At 35.7% G+C, this 21424-nt stretch overlaps 1 protein-coding gene across 4 annotated transcripts; it reads right to left on the reverse strand.

Annotated features, from left to right (window-relative positions):
• Positions 1 to 7056: 7056 nt before the first annotated feature.
• LOC132104648 (dolichol-phosphate mannosyltransferase subunit 3-like) lies at positions 7057 to 8649 on the reverse strand. Of its 4 annotated transcripts, none has more exons than XM_059510208.1 (2): positions 8569 to 8649; positions 7057 to 7921 (listed from the first exon to the last, which is right to left on the reverse strand). In XM_059510208.1, the coding sequence occupies exon 2, from the start codon at positions 7915 to 7917 to the stop codon at positions 7639 to 7641; it is 279 nt and encodes a 92-aa protein (XP_059366191.1). In that variant the 5' UTR covers positions 7918 to 7921; positions 8569 to 8649; the 3' UTR covers positions 7057 to 7638. The 4 variants fall into 4 exon arrangements, with proteins under 4 accessions (XP_059366191.1, XP_059366192.1, XP_059366190.1 ...); XM_059510209.1 differs by having other exon boundaries at positions 7057 to 7928; XM_059510207.1 differs by having other exon boundaries at positions 8521 to 8612.
• Between the last annotated feature and the right edge of the window lie 12775 nt (positions 8650 to 21424).

The following is a 21424-nucleotide window of genomic DNA, read 5'->3' on the forward strand; positions in this document are numbered from 1 at the left end:
ATCAATAGGATGAAGTATTTTGTCTCGACAAGGTTCATGTTTCACTGGTGACAGGAAACACATGACAATGATCGGAGGTCAGAGACATCAGTTTGACCATGTGTGTGTGTGTTTCAGGAGGATAACACTAAAGTATGGCTCTTCCCTTTGTATTCAGGCTAAACTTGGGTCTTTGCCAGACGGCTTAGTAAACATATGCACACTTCTTCTGTTATTGTTTTAATTTTAAAAGGTCACATTTGTTTCATTCCTGTTTAAAAAAAACTGCATCAGCTCAAACCAGTATTATTTTAGTATCACTGAGATTCTATTTACATTTAAATTTGAATCTGTTTTTTTAGGTATGTCTATATAGTTTTTATAATTTTTTTATTTCAGTTTTTGTTATTTGAGCACATCAAGTTAAACTTAATTACAATGAGAAATGTTGCCTTTAAAATATACACATATTTTTTATTTGTTATTTTATTCATGTTTTTTATTATTTTAATTTTTGTTTTAGATCTAGTTATGATAACGCTGTCTCTAACCATTTAAATATTTCTTAAGTTTGTGTAAAAATTTGTTTCATGAAAACATTTTTTTTGCTAGCTGCCCTCTACTAAATGACAGTATGAACGATTAATTTAATTAATTTTGCCACCTTGTTACCCATTTCTACATTATATTCATTTGATCTTAAATTGAAATGTATATTTTTATTGTAAGAAAATGACAAATTCACAAAATTTGTAAATGTCACAGAAAAAGAGTAGAAAAAGATATATAGTTTATCTGAACATATGTCTTATCTGAAGGTTAAGCACCTCTTTTTACTGACCGGCTGTATTTTATACCCCACTCATGTATAGTACATTCAGACGTAGCCTTTTCTTTCAGGCCTTCTTTCGTTTTATTTACCTATCATTGTCTCCATCTCTTTCTGTACGGCAGCTTCTCATTTTCTCACTTTCTCTTCATTTCTTTCAGCCTCAGTTCTTTGTTTACCTTCTCTAAAGCTCTCTTTCTCTCTATCTCTCTCTGTCTGTCTCTGTCTCCTACACACTATTGTTCCTCCCTTCCTCCTGCTCGTCTCCAGAGGCCTCTCTTTTCTTTTCTCTTTTTTTTTTTTTTTATTGTTGTGACCGTAAAAGCAGCTGTCACACTGCAGACTGATTTCGCAGCTCACACCCTGACCATGTGTTTTCAGAGCTTTGACCGTCTGACTGTAAATCAGCCCCTCTCTTAACCGTTTGACCTCTTCTGAAGAGTTTAGGAGAGTTTAAAGGGAATAAGTGACACTTCACTAGAGGACTTCTGCTTTAAATAGTCATTATTGCTAAAGAGAAACCACATCGAGGCAAAAAAGATGACAAAAGGAGTCGTATAAAAAATTGTCTGGATATAAAGAACTCAGTGTGATGTGGAAAAAGGACATCTGTTTATGTACAGATAGCAAAAAGTTTTGTAAAAAATGAATTAAAAAAAAAAGTTTTTTTTTTTGCATAGAAAAATTAGAAATAATTAGTAATATAATTTACGTACATTTTACTAATAATAAAATAATTTATAACTAATATCTACTAATTAAAAGTTATTGTCTTGCCATAGACTTCCATTGTAAGTCTTTTATTATAAATACATTTCTTTTCTTTTTTTTTCTTTTTAAAAACTGAACCAATGAGACAAAATAGTTTTCTGTGCTAATGGGTGGCATTTAATAAAATAAATAAATAAACTGCACTTGAATCGGATGAACTTCAACTGCAGTGTCAAAGAGACTAAAAAAAACCAAGAATGCCAAGATCTCTCCCTCCTTCCTGCATATTATTCATCTCACATCTGGGAAAAATGTTGGCCCTCTCTTATCAGCTTTAAATGTCTCCTAAAGATTGAGAATGCTACTTCGGTATTTTCTATTTGGAAGATAATGCATTATGTTGGTCTTGCACATCTGTTTCTGTGCTTTATGATAAATATGTTAAGCTTTTGTCCTTGAGCTAGTCGTGAGATGGTCTGCATTTACACACACACACAACATCAATAAAGAAATATGCTTAGTATGTTTTATCCTTGCACAAGTTGGGGCAGATACTGTGGCTTTGCATCCCATTTCTGTTATTCTTCTGATAAAATGTGTTGTAAAAGACAAAGAGCATTCATTAGATGATAATCACACTTCATTTGTTCTTCTTTAAATGACTATACAATCACAACAGGAAGCTTGGATGAAAGCCACAAAATGTAACAGGAAGTATATTTTGAAGTCAATCTAGGCTGTACTGTACATGTATGTGTTTTGGCTAATATCACTTTTGCTTCTTCTCATATTCAGTCATCAGTAGAGGAAGCAGGTTGGAGAACAGCAGCTACTTGTCTGGACGCAGCATGGGCATCACGGGGAGAGAAATATGACACAAGTCTTCCTCAGACAGCATATGTCTCATACTGTTATCCAACATGAACAAGGAGCTGGAGAAACTCTGTACTGAAAAGACAGTGAGCAAGCAGAGAATGTATGCAAGTATGTATTAATATGTATTTTTAAGCATGAAAAGTTTTTTTTTTTAAATGGATTAAAACAAAGATCAACTTTGAAAATTACTTACTTTCTAAATTATTACTTTGGACTTATTTGTATTATTATTATTATTATTATTCTAAATAATAGCCCACTGTTTCTGAACCATTTTTGTTGCATGAAATGGCATTTGAATAATCAATTGTAATTGGATTAAAAGCTGATCAATAAATTGTGCAGCGAGGTTTCTGTTATTTTAGTTTCTCAGTGTTAAAGCCTGTAGCAACTAAATGTCACCTAACCTCTATCTTTAGTTGAAGTCGAGATAACTGGAGAAATTGGGAAATCTGATTTTTCACCACATTTGGCTTTAAATTAGAATCCTGAATAAACATAGTACACTTCCAGCCATATATGGTTGCCAAAACAAAGAAAATAAAATTATGATAGCCTCATAGTAATCTGTCTTGAATTTTATATATTTGCTTTATTGAGAAGAAGCAAATATATGGAGCCCCGCACATGACATGCAAGAAAAAATAAATAAATTATGTGCACAATTTTTTTAATTTTTTCTTGATTTATAAATCATGTGCATGATTTAGCAAGTCGAGGGAACAAATTATTTAATCGGGCGCACAATTTATAAATTGAGGGAACAAAATAGTAAATTGTGAGCATGATTTAGCCTACAATTTTTTTCCGGCATGCCATTCCTCCAGGCTCCGTACAAATACATTACTATATATATAAAAAAAAAAAAAACAGTTGAATGGTTTATCTTATTTCAAGGACATAAAGCCAAACCCAGAGAAATACTGTGTCAGTCCAACTATATCAGAAATATGAATACATAAACCCTGTAATTATGATCAAGCCATTTCAACAACAAAGACTGTCATGCAACTTCTCAGAATGGGGTCGGGGGCCGCTGCATCTACATTTTATCTCACCTTGATGGACTGGGCATACATTCTTGTTCAGACAATGAAAATGTGATTGAATTTCAAGCTACGCTTGCCATAAATTTCAAAAGAAATCAACCACAAGACTACTTTTGAAAGCCCAGACCAAACTGCTGAGTTAGATTTTCCTACAGAGCCGCCGATCTCAGACATCTGTTCAACCATTCATTCTACAATTTAGAAAAACATCAAAACAAAGCAAAGGCTTTGATTAAGAGGTGAAAATAGGTCTCACAGAATCAGTCAAGCCAAAACCATAAACTTTACCAAGATTTTGATCGGCCAGTTAGGGCTGCACAATTAATTGAATTTCTAATCAATGCCACAATAACATAATCGTTCAAAGCAGCAATTAATTATTCAAAGTCATTAATTTTATTCTGCATGCTTAAGATTTGTTTTTTTTCTTTCTACATGTTATCTTAAGTTTTTTTTGTTCCATTGTTTTAGTTGTATAACATTATAATACCATTCATTTTTTACTTTACTTTAAAGAAGAAACCAATCCGATGAATATTTGACATTTGAGGCTTAATATACTATAGAAAAGCACTAAACGTTTTTCAGTTCGAGTGTTTTCAGCTTGTTTATTGTCATGTAAAACTATGGCAGTTGCATCAAACAATGGTATAAACATCATTCAGTGTAATTTGTGATAATCATAATTAATAATCGCAATTACAGTATCAAGGGAATAATTGACAAGTATGATTTTTGTCATAATCGTGAAGCCCTACGGCCAATTTAATAAGCTATTGAGTCAAACATGTAACACAAACTCTTGTGGTGAGCACCAACATCTGGGAGCATAGGACGTATTTTCTTCTTCTACATAATCTTAGATGGTCTCTACTGGTTTCTCTTCTAATAAAGGCATATTTGGATAGTGACTTAAGGGTCACGGAGAAAGGAAGCTGGAATAGTTCCACAGTCTCGGATTCATTGACACACACACCTTGCTAGAACATGTCACTGAAACTGATATGCTTAAACAATAAGGTTTACACTCACTGACATACATACCTTCAGAGGAGGTCAAGTTTTCAGGCATTACTCTACACTTCCACTCATTTTTCCGTCTTTTTCACAGTTCTATTTATTTTAACAAGGCTCTAGAGAAAGTTTGGCAGCTGGCACTCCAGATAGGATTTCTCTTTGTTCATATGTTGGCAGCACACTACTCAGACATTTTAGGTCATTCACATGTTTGGTGTGCTTTGAAGTTTTACTGAATATCATTTCAAGTCAACAACATGCAATTAATATTGATGCTATTTACATTATTGATACACATTCCTGGTTTTATTATGTATGATTCATCACTGCATGTTATTCCAAAGGAAAAATAATGTTTGTCTTGGTAATCTTTGTAATCAAAATGTGATAACTCACAAATTTCCATTTTGCCTGACGTAACTTTGGCTGTACATGCTACTGGAAAGTGTTAACAGATATCAAAATAGCTGTAAATACTTAAACACTGTATCTGAGAAAATATTAAAGAAAATGTTTTGTTTAAGGCAAATAAAAATATACTAAGGATATACTATACTATATTAAAAATATATACTAAATGTACATATGTATATACTTAATGTATATATATACATTTTTTATTAATTTATATTTATTAGTTATGTGTATTATTATTATTTTTTTTAATCTTTTGTTCAATTAAACACCATTTTAGGATCAAATACAGTAACATTCATACATTGTTCTTCACAAGTGTCCCGATCAGTTTTTGGGTCACTGTTGGTTTGAATTAGAACCATGTATTCAATCAAAATGAGGCACATACAGTTCATTCTCCCAACAATAACCGACCAGAAGTAATATCACATTGCATAACAGACAAATGTGAAGTATGGGGCATAAAGGTCTCTTGACGTACAACAGCACCATGACCTGTCTTATATTTCGCAAAATGTGGCGTCTCTAACCCCTGAAGGCAGTTGAAACAGGTCAACGGAGATATATGCGCTTGTGTTTAAGTCACGTTGTACAAAATGTTGCATTCAGTGATAATCAGTCTTTGTAAACCAACAATCAAAATAACTTTCACTAAGTATCTAATAGCTGTTGAACTTGATCAATTTTTTTGATTTAAAGAAACAGTTCACCCAAAAATTGTACTTCCCCCCCCCCCCCCCATGTCGTACTAAATCTGTACTTTTGTTCCACAAAGGATCACAAAAGGGAATATGTGTTTGTTTTTCACCTGTTTGCCTTAAACATGCACAGACTGACAATGCCTACATTTCAGAGACATTTATTGATCAGGATCAGAAAATTACCTTGGAACAGAAAGCAAAACCTGTAATTTTCTCTTTTTCTTCTCAATAATGGGTCATTGAATCAGATCATTGAATCTTTCTTAGTTCAAGCACAGATTTTTATATTCGAAACTGCTCCAGAATTCATTTGTTTAGTTTCTCAGCTGTTTAAACTGCATCTCAAAGCATAAATGTGGTGTTAATCGTTCTGTGATTTCAGTAGAGAAAATGCTGATGCTGTTCTCTCATATTTTGCTATGGGTTTGTGAAAAACAGGCCTTAAGTAACAACAGCTTGTAAGAGGCTGCAGGGGGTGACATCAGAGATTTGAACAGGAGCCAATCAGCAGTCGTAGAGGAAAACTGCAAACTTATCAAAAACCTACTTTTTTTTCTTGTTCTCCAGACAGGTAGAGGCCTGTTCACAGGTGAAGGGGGACTAAAAAAATGAAAGTTACAACGAATGAGCTTTGCTTGCCAAGAAAACCAGATTAATTCAGCACTATATACAGCGCCCGTGTGCACTTAGTGGCTTGGGGATTAGTGTTTTAAGAGCCAACACATGGACGTGGATCACATTTCAGAATTTATGTGCACAGAATCTAAGGCAAAGTACAGCTGAGCAAGAATTGAGAGCGAGAATGAATCATATGTATTTGTATCAAACATTAATTTTCAAAATGGTAAACAATAAAAACTAGTCTTTTTCAACACGTATGCTGGTTTTTCACATGATAGTGTTTAGCCCCGGGGGCAAGTTTTTTTTTTAAGTAATCTGATCAGATTTCAGCTATTAAATTGAATCAAATCTTGAAAATGGGTTGTTCAAAAGAAGAAAAAAAAAAGATTCTGGAATCAGATTAGATCACAAAATCCAGTCTTGGTTTTGATCTGGATCAAATCATCAGTTTGTGTTGTTCAAAACTCTTTAGTAAGATTCGGATAGCTTTGGTCCAAAAAAAAAAAAATCAGGATTATACTGATCCCAGCAGAAAGGTTGGACTTCAGGAAGAAAAATCTAATAAAACTTTAAAACTGGTCCAAAAATACAAAAATTGTAACATTAATATACATACACATTATATACAGTGTATATATATATATAGAGAGAGAGAGAGAGAGAGAGAGAGAGAGATTAGACAGGTACATCATGCTACCTCTTAAGTCTTTCAGTAGCCTCAAGTAAAGTAAAAAAAAGAGATTTTGGTGTCATAAAATAATCCCCAAACAGCTCTCAATATCAAACAAAGTTATTTTTTAATTAAAAAAGCCCTATGTAAGACACTTCTGTTAAGAAGTGCTTTAAACTACTTGGATACCATAAAAATTGCGTAGAACCCTTATTTAAGGTTTTAAAAAAAGGACAAGTTTGTGAGCCTTAGCACAGTCCCATGGTTCATATTTTAAATCAAAATTCTATTCCACATATTTTGATTTACTGAAACACTGTCCTTGTGCAAGCACAAATCTACATTGTGGGTTTGTTTCTAAGTCTGACTCAGAATTCTGACTCCGCTAAAAACAACTGGTTAAAAAAAAAAAACATATTCATTCCCAGGCCAGTGCAAATACACACACTCTGGAGGTTGTACAGAAATAGCACCGCTCTACATTGACAATACGTGCATGTGCCTGACTGTAATGTTTTAAATAAGACTGTCATGATGCTGGAAATAGATCATTTACACGTGCAGGTGTTTACATTTAAAACTATTATTAATATCATGTTGAAGAAAAGACTTGAACCAAGTTTGGACAGCTTTGAGCTGCAGCTCTGAGTGCATATATAGTACAGACATCACAAAGTAGACAGAAACAATTAGACTATGTTTGCATTTGTAATATGAAAACAAAATACAAAACAGTTGATGCATGTGAGAAACAGTAAGTTGTTATTCTCACATCTTCAGTCCTTTCTTCTTCAAGTCCTCTTTGGCTTCTTTTATTTGTGCTTGCAACTCTTTGGCTGCGTCCTCACAGTCATTAAACGTGGCCACACGGTAGCCAACAGTTGTCAGTGAATAACAACCAAACGCCACCAGCAGATACACAGGCATTGGCCACGCCAGCTCTCTATACTGAGGAGGCAACTGCAAATCAAGGAGGTCAAAGGTAACGAGTCCCCATACCATGCTGATCAGCGACACACCAAGAAGCCACTCGAGGAGCTTGGTCATTGTGCTGAAGACTGTGGAAAGGTGAAGGAGAAAAGGTTAGACAGTTCTGTTTCACATATTATGCAGTATTGTAGGTGACATATACAAAATGTAAAACTTCATTAATTTCAAAGTGGCCATGCATAGAACACTGTATGAAACACACACACATATATAGGTGTGTGTGTGTGTGTTTGTATTTATATATTTACATATATATGTGTGTGTGTGTGTATACGTATATGTACATTTTATATATATATATATATATATATATATATATATATATATATATATATATATATATATATAAGTATGTATATATGATCATAGTATCAAGAAACAATTTAATGAAATTCATTCAATTAAAAGTGATAAATAGAATTTTTACAGCTAGTGCTTGAGACAGGCGACACCGGATGATAAAGAAATTATAAATACTACAGAAAAATAATGGTGAATACACAGCTGTTGTTTAAAATGAGCAATGATCCTCACTCTTATTGAACAGCTAAGTTAGCACAAATGCTAATGATTACAGGTGTTCACAATGAAATCTGACAACCAGCGCTAAACGGAGCCAATATTTCATCTTAGCAACAATAATCAGCTCCTAAATATCACATACGCACAATAAAAATGCACTGATAATACAGAAATAAACTCTCTCACTTGCTACTCAAAAGCCAGCTCACCACTGTCGGAATAACAACGCACTTTGATGACGTGAGATGCCGAGAAGCATTATGGAACATGCAGTGTAAGTCTTCAGAGTCCTGTACTACAAAAAGTAATATAGGTCTAAATTCGACTAATCTATTTCATTATTTTTTTGTTTGTTTGTTTTGTTTGTTTGTTAATTATAATCTAACAAAATATGTATTTTTAATTATTCATTTATTTATTTATGCTTTGCCTTTCCATTAAAATATCTTTAAACAAAGCCAAGTGGGATTCAGTCGTTTATCTGTAATGCTGGCAGGAAATGAAATGCCAGCTCGATATCAGTCTGAAGCTGTTTTTGTTTCTCTGTGTCTGGCGCTTTTGGCGCAGTTCAGTGTCTTCTGGATGCCATGGGTGACATCCACCCATTCAGCACAGAGAACCTGTACCATGATGATAGCTGAACAAATTCAGAGTTACAGGATTAGTTTTGAGTTGACAAAACCAAACCTCTCCAAACCAGCTTCGTTGGTACCATGATGCTGATCATTAACTTTCTTTGTCAACTCAGGCTTTGATCCTGAGTTTGTGGAGCGCGTGAACATGAATTTGTGACATCCCTGGCGAACAGCCAATCACTAGCCTTGCAACACAAAGCAAGTTTGATTTACTTCTCGGGAGAGACCCAGCAAGATTCAAAACTAAAGGTTAAAGGTTGTGCTAAAGGTTGAGAGATTGAAGAATATGACAAATTTAAATGTCATATGAAAAATGGAGGACAAATAAAATAAATAATCTTGCTCTATCAGTGCAGTGATAAGTGAAACTTGTTAAGTTAGCTGTTTGCTTGTGTGTAATAGATAAATAATAATATGAATTATAATAATATAAATCTATTTTATTTAGCATTAGTGACCTTTAATTTGGAGCAAGATAAACTGTGGGAGTGACTTTGTGTCAGAAGTGTCACTTTTCTCACATCTGATTGGTCCAACTTCAGTTTGAGATCTCTAACCCATAACATAACCTGCCCCGGAGCAGGTTAGCCGTGGAGTGTAAGTTACTATAGCATTGAATTCTTCTAAAAGCCAAGCCACATGGTACCTAAAACCCAGGATTGGTGCAAACTAACCTGAAACTTACCTGGCTAGCCAGCTAAACCGTCTTCATGGTACAGGCCCCATGACCCATCACACCTCCTCACCAGCCGAACAGATATAAACATGACTCACAGACAGCACCGAGGCTCCTGAAGCCATCACCCTCACAGCAAATGCGAGGTTATTCTTAGTGATGTTTACACTTCACTTCGCGAGTGTCTCTTTCAAGACTGCAAGTGGTTGTAAAGAAATGTAGCTAAGTAGGGCATTTGTGTGGTGGTGGTTTGGCAGCTTTTTAGACTACCGTTTTGTTCAGCACTATCTTCTTTAAGACTACTATTACCAGATATTTAAGAGCATAGATGTCCATAAAAATGGAAATAATGTAGAAGAAAATCATGCAAAATACATCTATTTGTATCAAAGACATCTATTCGTAGTTCTGCCCAGATGTATGTAATCCACTCATCTTATCTATCTATCTATCTATCTATCTATCTATCTATCTATCTATCTATCTATCTATCTATCTATCTATCTATCTATCTATCTATCTATCTATCTATCTATCTGTCTGTCTGTCTGTCTGTCTGTCTGTCTGTCTGTCTGTCTGTCTGTCTGTCTGTCTGTCTGTCTGTCTGTCTATATCAGCACAGAATGTCTGTGATTCTTCTCGTAATCTGTGTGATTCTTTACTGCTTGGGCGTTTGCGTAGGAGTATGTGTTCAGTGAGCAGAACATACACGAAGTGCAGTGGGAAAAAAGCAAGTTGGCCGTTCACAGTTTTTGATACTGCCAGTCCCCGGCTGCCCAGCTCAGGAAACCTGTGATCCAGCAGAGAGCAGTTGGCAGACACCACAGAACAGGCTGCATGAGACGGAGGGGGGATGGAGGGTGTGAGGAGAACAGCGCAGAGAGAACTTAAAGAATGAGATGAGAAGATGAAGGTCAGGTTTGGGGCAGGGACATATTCTGCTGTGGCATCAGGTTGTAAAACTTTTTTTGTTGAAATGACAGAGAGAAAGTGGAGAAATAGTGACCACTGGTAGCTGAATGAGAGGAGGGGCTGCTGCGTTTGGTGAGGAGCGCTACAGGTGCAGACTGGTCAGCCATTGACCTTAATGGTGCATTAAACCCAGATGCTTAAATAGCTTACATGCTTAAACCCTGGTCCCCTGCCACCACCCAACGAGAAAAGATCTGCACTCTGAGTCTGACTGTGTGTCTGTGTGTGTTTGGGTAGGTTTACTTAACAACACTTTGGTTCAAAATTATTCCCATATGCGCACTAAATTGGACAAAGACATTTTAAGGGCATCCAAGGACATCCACAATTGGAAAAAAAAAAACTGTTAAAAGATAAAGTACATAGCAAATACATACAGGGTATTTTTTAAACGCTTTAAAGAAAACTCTTATGCTCAAGGTTGCATTTATTTAATACAGTGAAACTATAATGTAAAATATTATCACAATTTAAAATAACTGTTTTCTATTTGACTATATTTTAATGTAATTTATTCCTGTGATGACAAAGCTGAATTTTCATCATCAGTACTCCAGTCTTCAGTGTCACACGATCCTTCAGAAATCATTCTTATATGCCGATTTGGAGCTCAAAAACCTTTCTAATTATTATAAATTTTGTAAACAGTTGTGGGGCTTAATATTTTGTGTTCCAAGATGAATAGAAAGTTAAAAAAAAAATTTTTTAAAAAAAATTAAAAAAAAAAACCTGCAGAAAAATGTACCTTTATTCGGGGTTTAAGACTGCACTGTGGACAATCCATGGCTCCAGTGCGAGCCTCTAGCATGGGGCAGACAAAATATGATTTAAAGGGAACAATTGCAGATAAGTGTGTTTATGAGCGAGAGAGAGAGAGAAAGGGAGGGAGGGAGACAATAGCGCCTGACTCAAAAAAACAGGAACCCTCTGTTTCCTGTGCCTGAGATCTCAGTCTCAGTCAACTCTTTTTCACACACACACACACACACACACACACACACAAACACAAACAGTTCATACAGTGACATTATGTTTTGTTGTACAAATTGCATGAAGGAATAACATTATCTATCAAAAGGCAATGGAAATGCATCATAGGAGTAGGTGTATTGTACTTAGGATTAGAGATTTGAACACACCTAAACCCTAAGAATTCAAGTCAATGTGATTTATTTTTCTTTGCAATAACATGCACTGATTAATCATTTACAAGAAGACTAGGAACATACAATAAGAAAGTAAATAAGGCCCAGTTTGATTTAATATTGACTTTAAACTTCTGTGTCTAGTTTGTTGCACACCATTTGAGCTGCATGAGTGATGCCACAGATTGTGCGGATAGTTGCAGAGGTGTGCTTTTCTAAGCAATTGTGCTTAAAATTAATATTGTTACCCGGCGCATTATTAAATGTGTGAAGAAAAATCCCATAGACTAACAAAGACTCAAGAAATCATCCATAACACCCCAGCAACTGCATAGCAACATGCTCAGAACTCCATAAATTTTCTTTCAAAATGTGAAAATCAAATTTGTGACACTTATTAAGTTTGGCCAGCGCTACATTTTTAAATCTTTTAACTGATCTAACATATGTACACCACACAGATGTGATTTTGATGGAATGTATCTACACTATTCAGAGTCGACCTGGCTGAATTTTCCAGTATCTGTGTATGTTGGAGGAATAGTCCCATTATTCTTGTCTTTAGTATGAAAACCATTCCTCAGATAGGCTCAGTCCTGGCCAAATCCTGACACAGACGGTCGAGATGTCTTAGAAGTGTGTTTTCGGTTTAGAGCTTTGATCTCCTATGCAGTGGGTTTTTAGACATTTTGTTGATAGTTTTTCATACAAGTCAAACGCTTCATTAATGAAGACAACTGAGCAAGGGACAGCTGGACTCATAAATATTCACAGTATGGGGGAAATATAAACAGCATAAATTCTAACCTGACATCATGCGCCTAAACACAAAGTCAGAAGGTGTATGCGATTCTAAGCAAGGGATTTGTGCCCTTCCTGTCAAAGTCCACCTGTTTCTGCTTCTGCCGTGGAAAAAGACCAGAGAGACGAAAAGGTTGGAAAGAAAGACATATGGAAACAGGAATGTGTTTTCTCAATCCCCATAACAGCAGTCCAATGGACTATTTTAGAATCCTACCATGCAACTGTTTCTGGACAATTACAATAATTCTGCATCATAAGCAACATATTTCCATATTATGAATTTTTTCCTCTTAAATTCATCTTTAAAATACTTTTATTCAGTAAGGATGCATTCAGTTGATCAAAAGTGACGGTGAAGAAAATGTTGCAAAAGATTTACTAAGAACTACTACTCTGTTCAACTTTACAGCTGACTTACCATCAACATCTGTACATAAATAATTCATCGGTCTCAGCAATATTTTTTTCCTGCTCTGTGAACTATTTAAAAACACCTTTTATGAAGGCTTCATTTTAACGAGCTGTGTTCAATTTCTAAGAGTATAACCGTTTTGAGAAAAACTGCATGTTTTGGTTTTTCCATTAAAAATTGTTGGAGCTCTTGTAATGCTTCAGTTTATGTTTTGAACTGAGATGACATTGAATTGATGAACTATAAACATATATAAATGTTTGGTGCAAATGTTGTGTATAAGAAGCCTCACGCAGTGCATTATTTGATACTGGGATAAATACTGCATTCAGGGACTTTCGGAGACTTTTATTGTTCCTATTGTTTGTTTTCGGTGAAACTGAGGTCAATCACTGTGTTAGAGACAGTATAATGGCATATCCATCCAGGGATATGGCATCTGTAGGTTTGGTATCAAAATACAGTTTAGTAGCTTACTAAAAATCAGTGACTTTGCATACTGTGTACTATATTGTAAACTATTGTCAGTGCATAAGTGCTACATGAGCTTAAGTCATACTGCTATGGTTTAAAAACTGGTGTACTTGAACCAGTCAGATGACAGTATGAAACTCTTTTGTGTATTTCAAGCACTGAAGAGCCCTAGAAACTCTTTGAAGTCACAAATGTTTTAAATCTGCGTCATTCTGCACTTACCAACACGTCTATGAAAGCCTATGTTTGCATACTTGATCTCTCTAGGAGTCCCAGAGTGTCACTTGAGCATGTAAAATGCCCCAGAGAGCAGTATTTTATTGTTATTGAATATAACTCGATATGACAGCATGTCTATTGAGAGCTCTTTTCGTCTGGTTATTTCAGGCAGAACGAACAAAACTACAGCCTTCCTATATGACATACATTGGGACAGGAAATGCTCGGGGCTTGTATATTCCTTTTAAAAGGAACATCTCATTCTCAGATGATAGGCCAATCATCTGATTTCATTACTTAGTGGCTCTGTGTGAGTTTCATGCCAGGTCTCTGTTCCCTCTCAAAACTCATGCCATGTCTGTGTGGTCCAGAGTTATAAAGCCTGCTCTTATAAAACAATAAACTAGACACTGTCATGTTTATTTTAGCAAGGACAATTCTGGCCTGTCCCCTTGTTTTGATTGGCATGAGCTCTCGCCATCCCAGAAAGTGACATTAAAATGGAAAAGTTAGGAAAATATGTTCAACAGAAGTGAAAAGGAATGAAAAGAAAAATATTTTACCATAATATATTAAGAAAAATATGCTAGTCTGGAATTTTTCAATGTGTGTTGGGTGGCATTTGTCCATTAAAAAACAACAATTATTATTTTACCTTTTAATACTTTATTTTTCATTTGTTTAGTTTTCAGTATTTATTTTAATATTAATTATATAATGTGTGTGTGTGTGTGTGTGTGTGTGCGTGTGTGTGTGTGTGTGTGTGTGCGTGTGTGTGTGTGTGTGTGTGTGTGTGTGTGTGTGTGTGTGTGTGTGTGTGTGTGTGTGTGTGTGTGTGCGTATGTGTTTGGGTGTGTGTGTATATGACAATATTATGAATATTAAATATGTATTATAAAAACACTTAAATGTGTACAGACGTATCCATCATCAACTATATTTATAGTTAGCTTGCTCTCGTTACCAAACCCAAAGTGACAGCATGCACCAATATACAGTGTACCAAAAACCCATTTAGCCTGGCCTCCTTTTCATGCCCTTTTAAATACAGCTATTGACATCATAGCTAATTGGCACATGCTGGGTGGACTGTTATTTCTAGCGTTTGTGCACGGGACCGCAACAGACATCAGTTTTAATGAGCTAATGTAGGACGACCATTGTGACCTCCAAAGGACTTCACCAATGGTTGACTTTGAGACCAGAAGAAAACTGGCACAAAGAAGACCTTTTTAAAATCTGTTGAGAAACAGATTTACTGTCATGATGGGATCTGATTGGTTAACAGTGTTTTGGTGCTGTGACCCAGTGTTGAACCGCATGGTTACTGAAATGCCCTCCGATAAACTGATTAAAAACAAACAGTATAGCAAGCATTAATTATGGCAAAGTGATATAAAACATTTAATAAATGAAGCCATGTTGCGTCTTTAGCAGTGAGGCCATAGCCAGACTCTGTAAACAGTACTGAGTGTGAATTTAAACTAGCTGTTCATCCCTTCAGGACAAAAGCGTCTGTGTGTGGTATGAAAGATGAAAAAGGTCAGTGGAGTTGAAGTATACATTCTCTGTCATATTAAAATGGAGTAGTTTGCCAAAAAATGAAACCTTCCTGTCATTCCAAATCTGTAAAAAAAAAAAAAAAATATTTGCTTAGTTCACCCTGTAGATGTTTGACCCTAGAGTTGTATTGACTTTCTAGGCTTCTCTACTTCCCTCCTTCTTGCATCTGTCAACCTTTGGCCTTTAACCCTACAGGAGTGTCAAGGAGGAGAAACGAATGCATGTGTTGACTGTGAAACAGATACCATCACTATTTTCTCTCTCTCTCTTTCATATATTCTCTCCTATATAAAGGTCAACTGTTCTGACCTCTCCAGCTTCATCTTATCCCTGTCTCCATCTGCTTTCAGTCTCTCTCCTGTCCTGATGTTTATCTGTCTCACTCTCTGTCCTTTCGTTCTTCTCTCCTGGACCAGTCTCCTCCCACATGCCCATTTGACACTCTGCCCTCACTGTTTACTTGTTTATCTCTTTTTGTCACATCTCTTTTGGTCTTTCTGTCCCTGATTCCCTCTGTCTCTTAGTGACCATTCATTATAGTGATGTATGCACAGCTGTTCTTGAAGGCGCACGCTAAAAAGAAAACATGCGTTTTCCCTGCAAACCCCCTGTTGACAATGTCTCGCCTCGCCTTTTCTCTTTTCATGGGATCTGGAACTTTTACAGCCACAGTGTGTTTGACAAGTGTTCAGAATAATGCTAAAATTCACAGTAAGATAAGTAGAAAATGTTAAAAAATAATAACTATCACTCCAGCATGTTTCACACTGACCCATTTGCCTAGATAATATTTTAAAAGCATTCTTAATACTTATTTAGCACAAAAATAATTATAAATGCAATAATTATTTAGATATTATTTGTATTTATATCTAAAAAATATTATATATTATAATGTATGTATTTTTATATTTATTTTATTAATAAATGTTATATTATAATTAATTAATTTGTGCATTTAGCAGACACTTTTATCCAAAGCACCTTATAGTGCATTCACGCTAACAGGTTTTACCTAACATGTGTTCCCTGGGAATCGAACCAACAACCTTAATTCTTACCTAAAAAGTACACAAACACACATATTTCTTATCATAAAATCAGTTCCTATATGCAGTTTTGAACAGATGATCACCAGTGAATAATTCCTGTTATTTTACACCATGGGAACAGCATTAACCTGCTCGCAGTGAATTATGGGCTCACATTAGACGTCTGTTTGCGGTTACACCTTTACTCCACCAGCAACTACAATCTGCCATGTTTAACATTCTCTGAAACGACTGTCCAACAAAGCACATAAAATACAGGTAAATAGCAATAAAAATAAGGATATAAAGGATATAATGTCTCTAGACTGATGTATCTACCTCAACAGGTCTCTCTCAATGTATTCTTGTGAATAGGTAAACATTCAGTTGTTTAACTCAGTGCTGTATAACTCATGAAGGTTTATTGGGAAACCAAGCTAAAAATAAAACAAATGCAGAGCTAAAACATAACTTCAAAACTTGATGCTTCCAGATGTGATCCAAGACGAAATGGAAATACTGAGCAGATGCTGATCATGCTCCATAGGGATTCATTATACTGTATATTTGAGATGATGTAAAAATTTTGCTTTTGCCAGAGTCTACCTTAGACGGCCCATCAAAGGGGTGGCTGGCAGAACTGAAAGCAAGAATCACATATTCCCATTAAATCTGGTTTTGTCTGCTATTCTCACTAGTAAATTTGATCAGCATTCCGATGCTGGACTGCGCTTCACTTGCAATAAACAATTTATAAACACTGATTCATTGTTGTGATATTCACATGTGAAATGAAAAGCTGTTTGAAATAAAGCCATTGTTTTTAACTTCAAACCATTGCTTCCAACTAAAATAAGTCATCTATCCATAATATTGCTTTGGATATAGTTAAAAAGTCATCTCATCTAAATCAGGAGAGAAATTTTCACAGTGAAAAGTGTAAAAAGTAACAGTTCTATACAAATTTGTTGGTGGATTTTGATATGAGTGGACAACAGTGGATGGACTTGATGGAACATGCAGTTTGATGGACTGGAGTTACTTGTGTATTATTGTGGTTTCTATCAGCTGTTTGGACTTTCATTCTGACGGCACCCATTCACTGTAGATGAACCACTGGTGAGCAAGTGATGTAATGCTAAATTTATCCAAATGTGCTCTGATAAATCTCATCTTTGATGGCGGGTGAGTAAACTTTCAGCAAACTTTAATTTTTTTGGTGGACTTTAAAGAAACTTTCTTAATTGCAATACAATTTATAGCCAAATTCTTTCAACTGATGAATATACAATTTTAAATGGTTATTTATGGTAACTTATTTTTAGACAAAGAAAAACAATCTCACCCAGACCAGGAGACTTAAAATCAATGATTAATCCTTCATAGGTGAGACCCTGCAGCTTTTTATTAACATTCATGCTGTATCCAGACTTGCATAACTCATTTTCAGATGTCTAAAATGACTTATTCAGAGGAGAGAACACCTGGAAAGCGCGACACTCCTGTACTGGACTCCATTCATATTATATGATCCAACATTGATGATAAACCATGGGTCACTTACGATGCAGAACCATACAGGTGCTCTTTGAAAATGAATTTCATATGATGTGCTGTCTGGCCAATTCACCAGCAATTAGTTGCTCAGCTGTTATTCTAATATTAGTGTAAAATGAAATGGTTTTGCACAGGATGGAGTGGGGTGGATTACATTAGCACATAGTCAGGCCAAACACAAAATGCGGTACAAGTTTCTATCGAGGTCGGACACAGTCTTGCTCAGACTGTGGAAAACCTGCCCAGACAATGATCCTAAAAAGCTTCTATTTATCTGTGGGGATTTACTAATAGTAGGACAGATGGGACTGCTGTGAGGGGAGGATGAAGAGTTGAAACAGTTAAACGTGGCCGATCCCTCCACACCAGTGCTGCTGTCCGGCACACGAGAGGGTCCATATGGACACAGGAGAGTATTAGTGTAATGTTCATCTATACAGAGGGGGAAGGGAGTCAGGCAACAGCTTTACCTCTCATCTTCTTAACATGGAATGAAACGGGGTGATTTGGATCATGTAGGATGAGGATCTTGCTGAAATTAATAGTAATGCACTTTTCTAATGCATTCCTTCCAGTAGTTATTGTGCCAAAAATGGCTTATGTTTGTTGCTAGAGGCTTAAAAATATGAAAACACCCAGATTTCCTGTTAAAGGGAATTTGGTGTCAAAAAGTGTGCTGCAGGAAAGGTTTCCAGTTGGGAAAATCGGGAGAAGTTGTCACACATTTTACTTTAGTGAATATTTCTAAATATTCTGTTTCTGAACAAGTCTTGGCTATAAACAATAATTGGAAAATTCTCAGCATTATTTCACAGTAAAGAAAGATTTTGTGACAACATGCCCCTATAGTTTTAAAGCAATGTCTATTTGAACTTTAGACCTTTATAGTCACTATGATTTAGAATCTCCTTACTTTTATTAAGAAGCAAAAAGTACCACAACTCTTTAACAAAGCTAGTTTGTATATAGCATACATAGTTTTAATTACAGCCAGTGCTAGTTTTCACAATTTTACAACTGTTTTTTGAAGTCAGTTTCTGTGTGGACAAAAACCTTAAAGTCTTTGCTATAAAAATTACATTTTTGCCCGAGGATAAAAGCTGAGATTTTCTGACAACATGCCCCAATCATTTTAGTAGAGTTTTGAACTAAAGGTGTTTAAAAATATCAATATACAAAACAATTTCAAGACATTTGACTTTGACTTCAACCTTATAGTTACTTAGATATATATTTTTCCAGTAAAACAATCCCCAGTTTCCCTATTTGCTTATAGAATCAACCAAATATATCCAGCAGTTTAGATCCTTGCTATTACTTTTACCAAATAACTTTTGTGCTAAGTGAAAAGTTTGACAGCTCTTTGATATTACTTTTTTGTAAACATCATTTTTAGATGCATCTGCAAACTCCATGAAACTCAATCCTACCATTAGTCAATAGACATTGCGGTGAATAAAATCAAAATATGAACATGCAGTGGTCTGTTGAAAGTCTTTACCCTACAATAACGGAGTATTACCCCTGTCTAGCCCTCCCTTCTAGTCTAGTCAGCTACAGGCTTGACGCAGATGGCAACAACCAGGGTAGACCTACAACAGCTGGTATAGGTCTAAGCTCATAACAAAATGTATCAACAGGCACAGCTATACGACAAGCCACCGAGACTACGGATGGACGCTTTATGGATATTATTAGTCTGTGGGGCTTCGGGAAATGACTGGTCTTATTAAACACAAATCACCGAATGTTAAGCAGCTGCAAAGCTTCTGAGGTATTTAAAAATCCCCCCCTGACTATTTCCCCCTGACTGTGCAGAAGACTTCCTGGTGTGGATTAGAGGCTGCAGCTTCATGTGGTGTTGTGGCTACATACCTTCAGTCAGTCAAAACCCAATCTGATGCTTAGTTTTCCTTCTCCCCGGGCTGAGAATCCCCAAAAGCCAAATGGATGATGGGAGAGGGAGGAAAAAGAAAGAAAGAAAGAAAGAAAGAAAGAAAGAAAGAGATCAATATGAAGATAAAGTGTGCAAAACTTTGTTGGAGATGAATCATGGATAATGGGAGAGAATGATGGAGGAGATGAGCTGGATCTGTCGTTTAGAGGTGAAAGAGAGAAAATCAACCTATGACACACAATCTTTAAGTAATATCACCCTCAGCTCTTATTGGGCCATCACACTCCCTAGAGCAATGATTTCAGTGAGGGCAAGAAGGTGTGTGTGTGTGGGTGTGTGTGTGTGTGTGTGTGTGTGTGTGTGTGTGTGAGAGAGAGAGAGAGGCAACGTAGTCTTGGATTTCTGTCACCAGAAACGTAAGCCTGTGCTTTTAAAACTTTAAGGCCTGGTTTCATAGACAGGGCTTAGCCTAAACCAGGATTAGGCCGTAGTTCAATTAGGACATTTAAGTAATTTTTATAAACATGCCTTAGAAAAAAACATTACTGGTGTGCATCTTGAGACAAAACAAAGGCACTGATATATTTTAAGATCAATCAGTACAAGTTTCTTTCATTTGAAACAACTCAGACTTGCATTTTAGTCTAGGACTAGGCTTAAGCCTTGTCTGTGAAACCGGGGGTATATTTCTGAAACATTACATTCCATGAGAGGAAAAAAATTGCCTCGTTTGGCTCATCGGCTCTCAAAGGGTCTGTCTAAGCTGAAACATACCTAACCACTCGACTTTCTGGTTTCTAACCAATATGGCAGCAATTAAAGGCATATGTGGATTGTCATATAAGAGGTTTTCTATAGAAGCATACAGACATGCATATCTGCATAGTATCTAAACTTATTTGGCGTGTTTGGCTCATTTGAACTGTAACCAATATAAAACTGAAATGAAAATAGGGTGCACATATCGGACGTAAAAAAAAAAAAAAAAATTAAATAATATAATAAAAGCATTTTTCATTTAAAAAAGTTTACATGTTTAACCAATTAGAAATTAGGTGACATCACTATCATAGATGTCTACAATCTTCCTGACATGACAGTAGTAAGTCTCTCACTCTGCCTGAAATTACTCTGTATTTCTCTATAGAGCACTATTTCTCATTCACTAAATGTGAAATAGTAAATGAGAGTGACCAATTTCAGACTACTCTGTTCAAATATTTAGGGCAACAAAACTTAAGTTTTGGCACCCCTAGTGCAGTTAGCTCTCAAAAAAAGGCAATAGAAATAAAACAAAAAATATATATATAATTTTTTTTGTTTGTTTTTATGATATAGTTGTGATATATAAATCATAAAACATGATTGATAATGGCAGTACTCAAGTTGATGTAAACTCCAGCATACAGTGATCGTGCAGATTTCTGTTTACAAGCATATCAATTTGGCACAAAGACTAATCTTTGGTGCTCATTAAAATGCATTGGGAAAAATTATTGAAATATGTATATTATCTTTTTGTATGTAAATAGAATGAATACTTTTGAAGTTTTCTTTGGGGGTTCAAGCCATAGGGGGGGGGGGGGGTTCGGTTCTTACATCACCAGATCTCCCTAGTTTTAAGGGACATTGTTTTCTACAATTGTCATTATTTCTT

Source organism: Carassius carassius, chromosome 25 (assembly GCF_963082965.1).
Source record: "Carassius carassius chromosome 25, fCarCar2.1, whole genome shotgun sequence".
Classification (NCBI taxonomy): Eukaryota; Metazoa; Chordata; class Actinopteri; order Cypriniformes; family Cyprinidae; genus Carassius; species Carassius carassius.

Excerpts from the sequence above, each read along its gene's own strand:
- LOC132104648 (XM_059510208.1), bottom strand. The coding sequence starts at position 7,917 with ATGACCAAGCTCCTCGAGTGGCTTCTTGGTGTGTCGCTGATCAGCATG.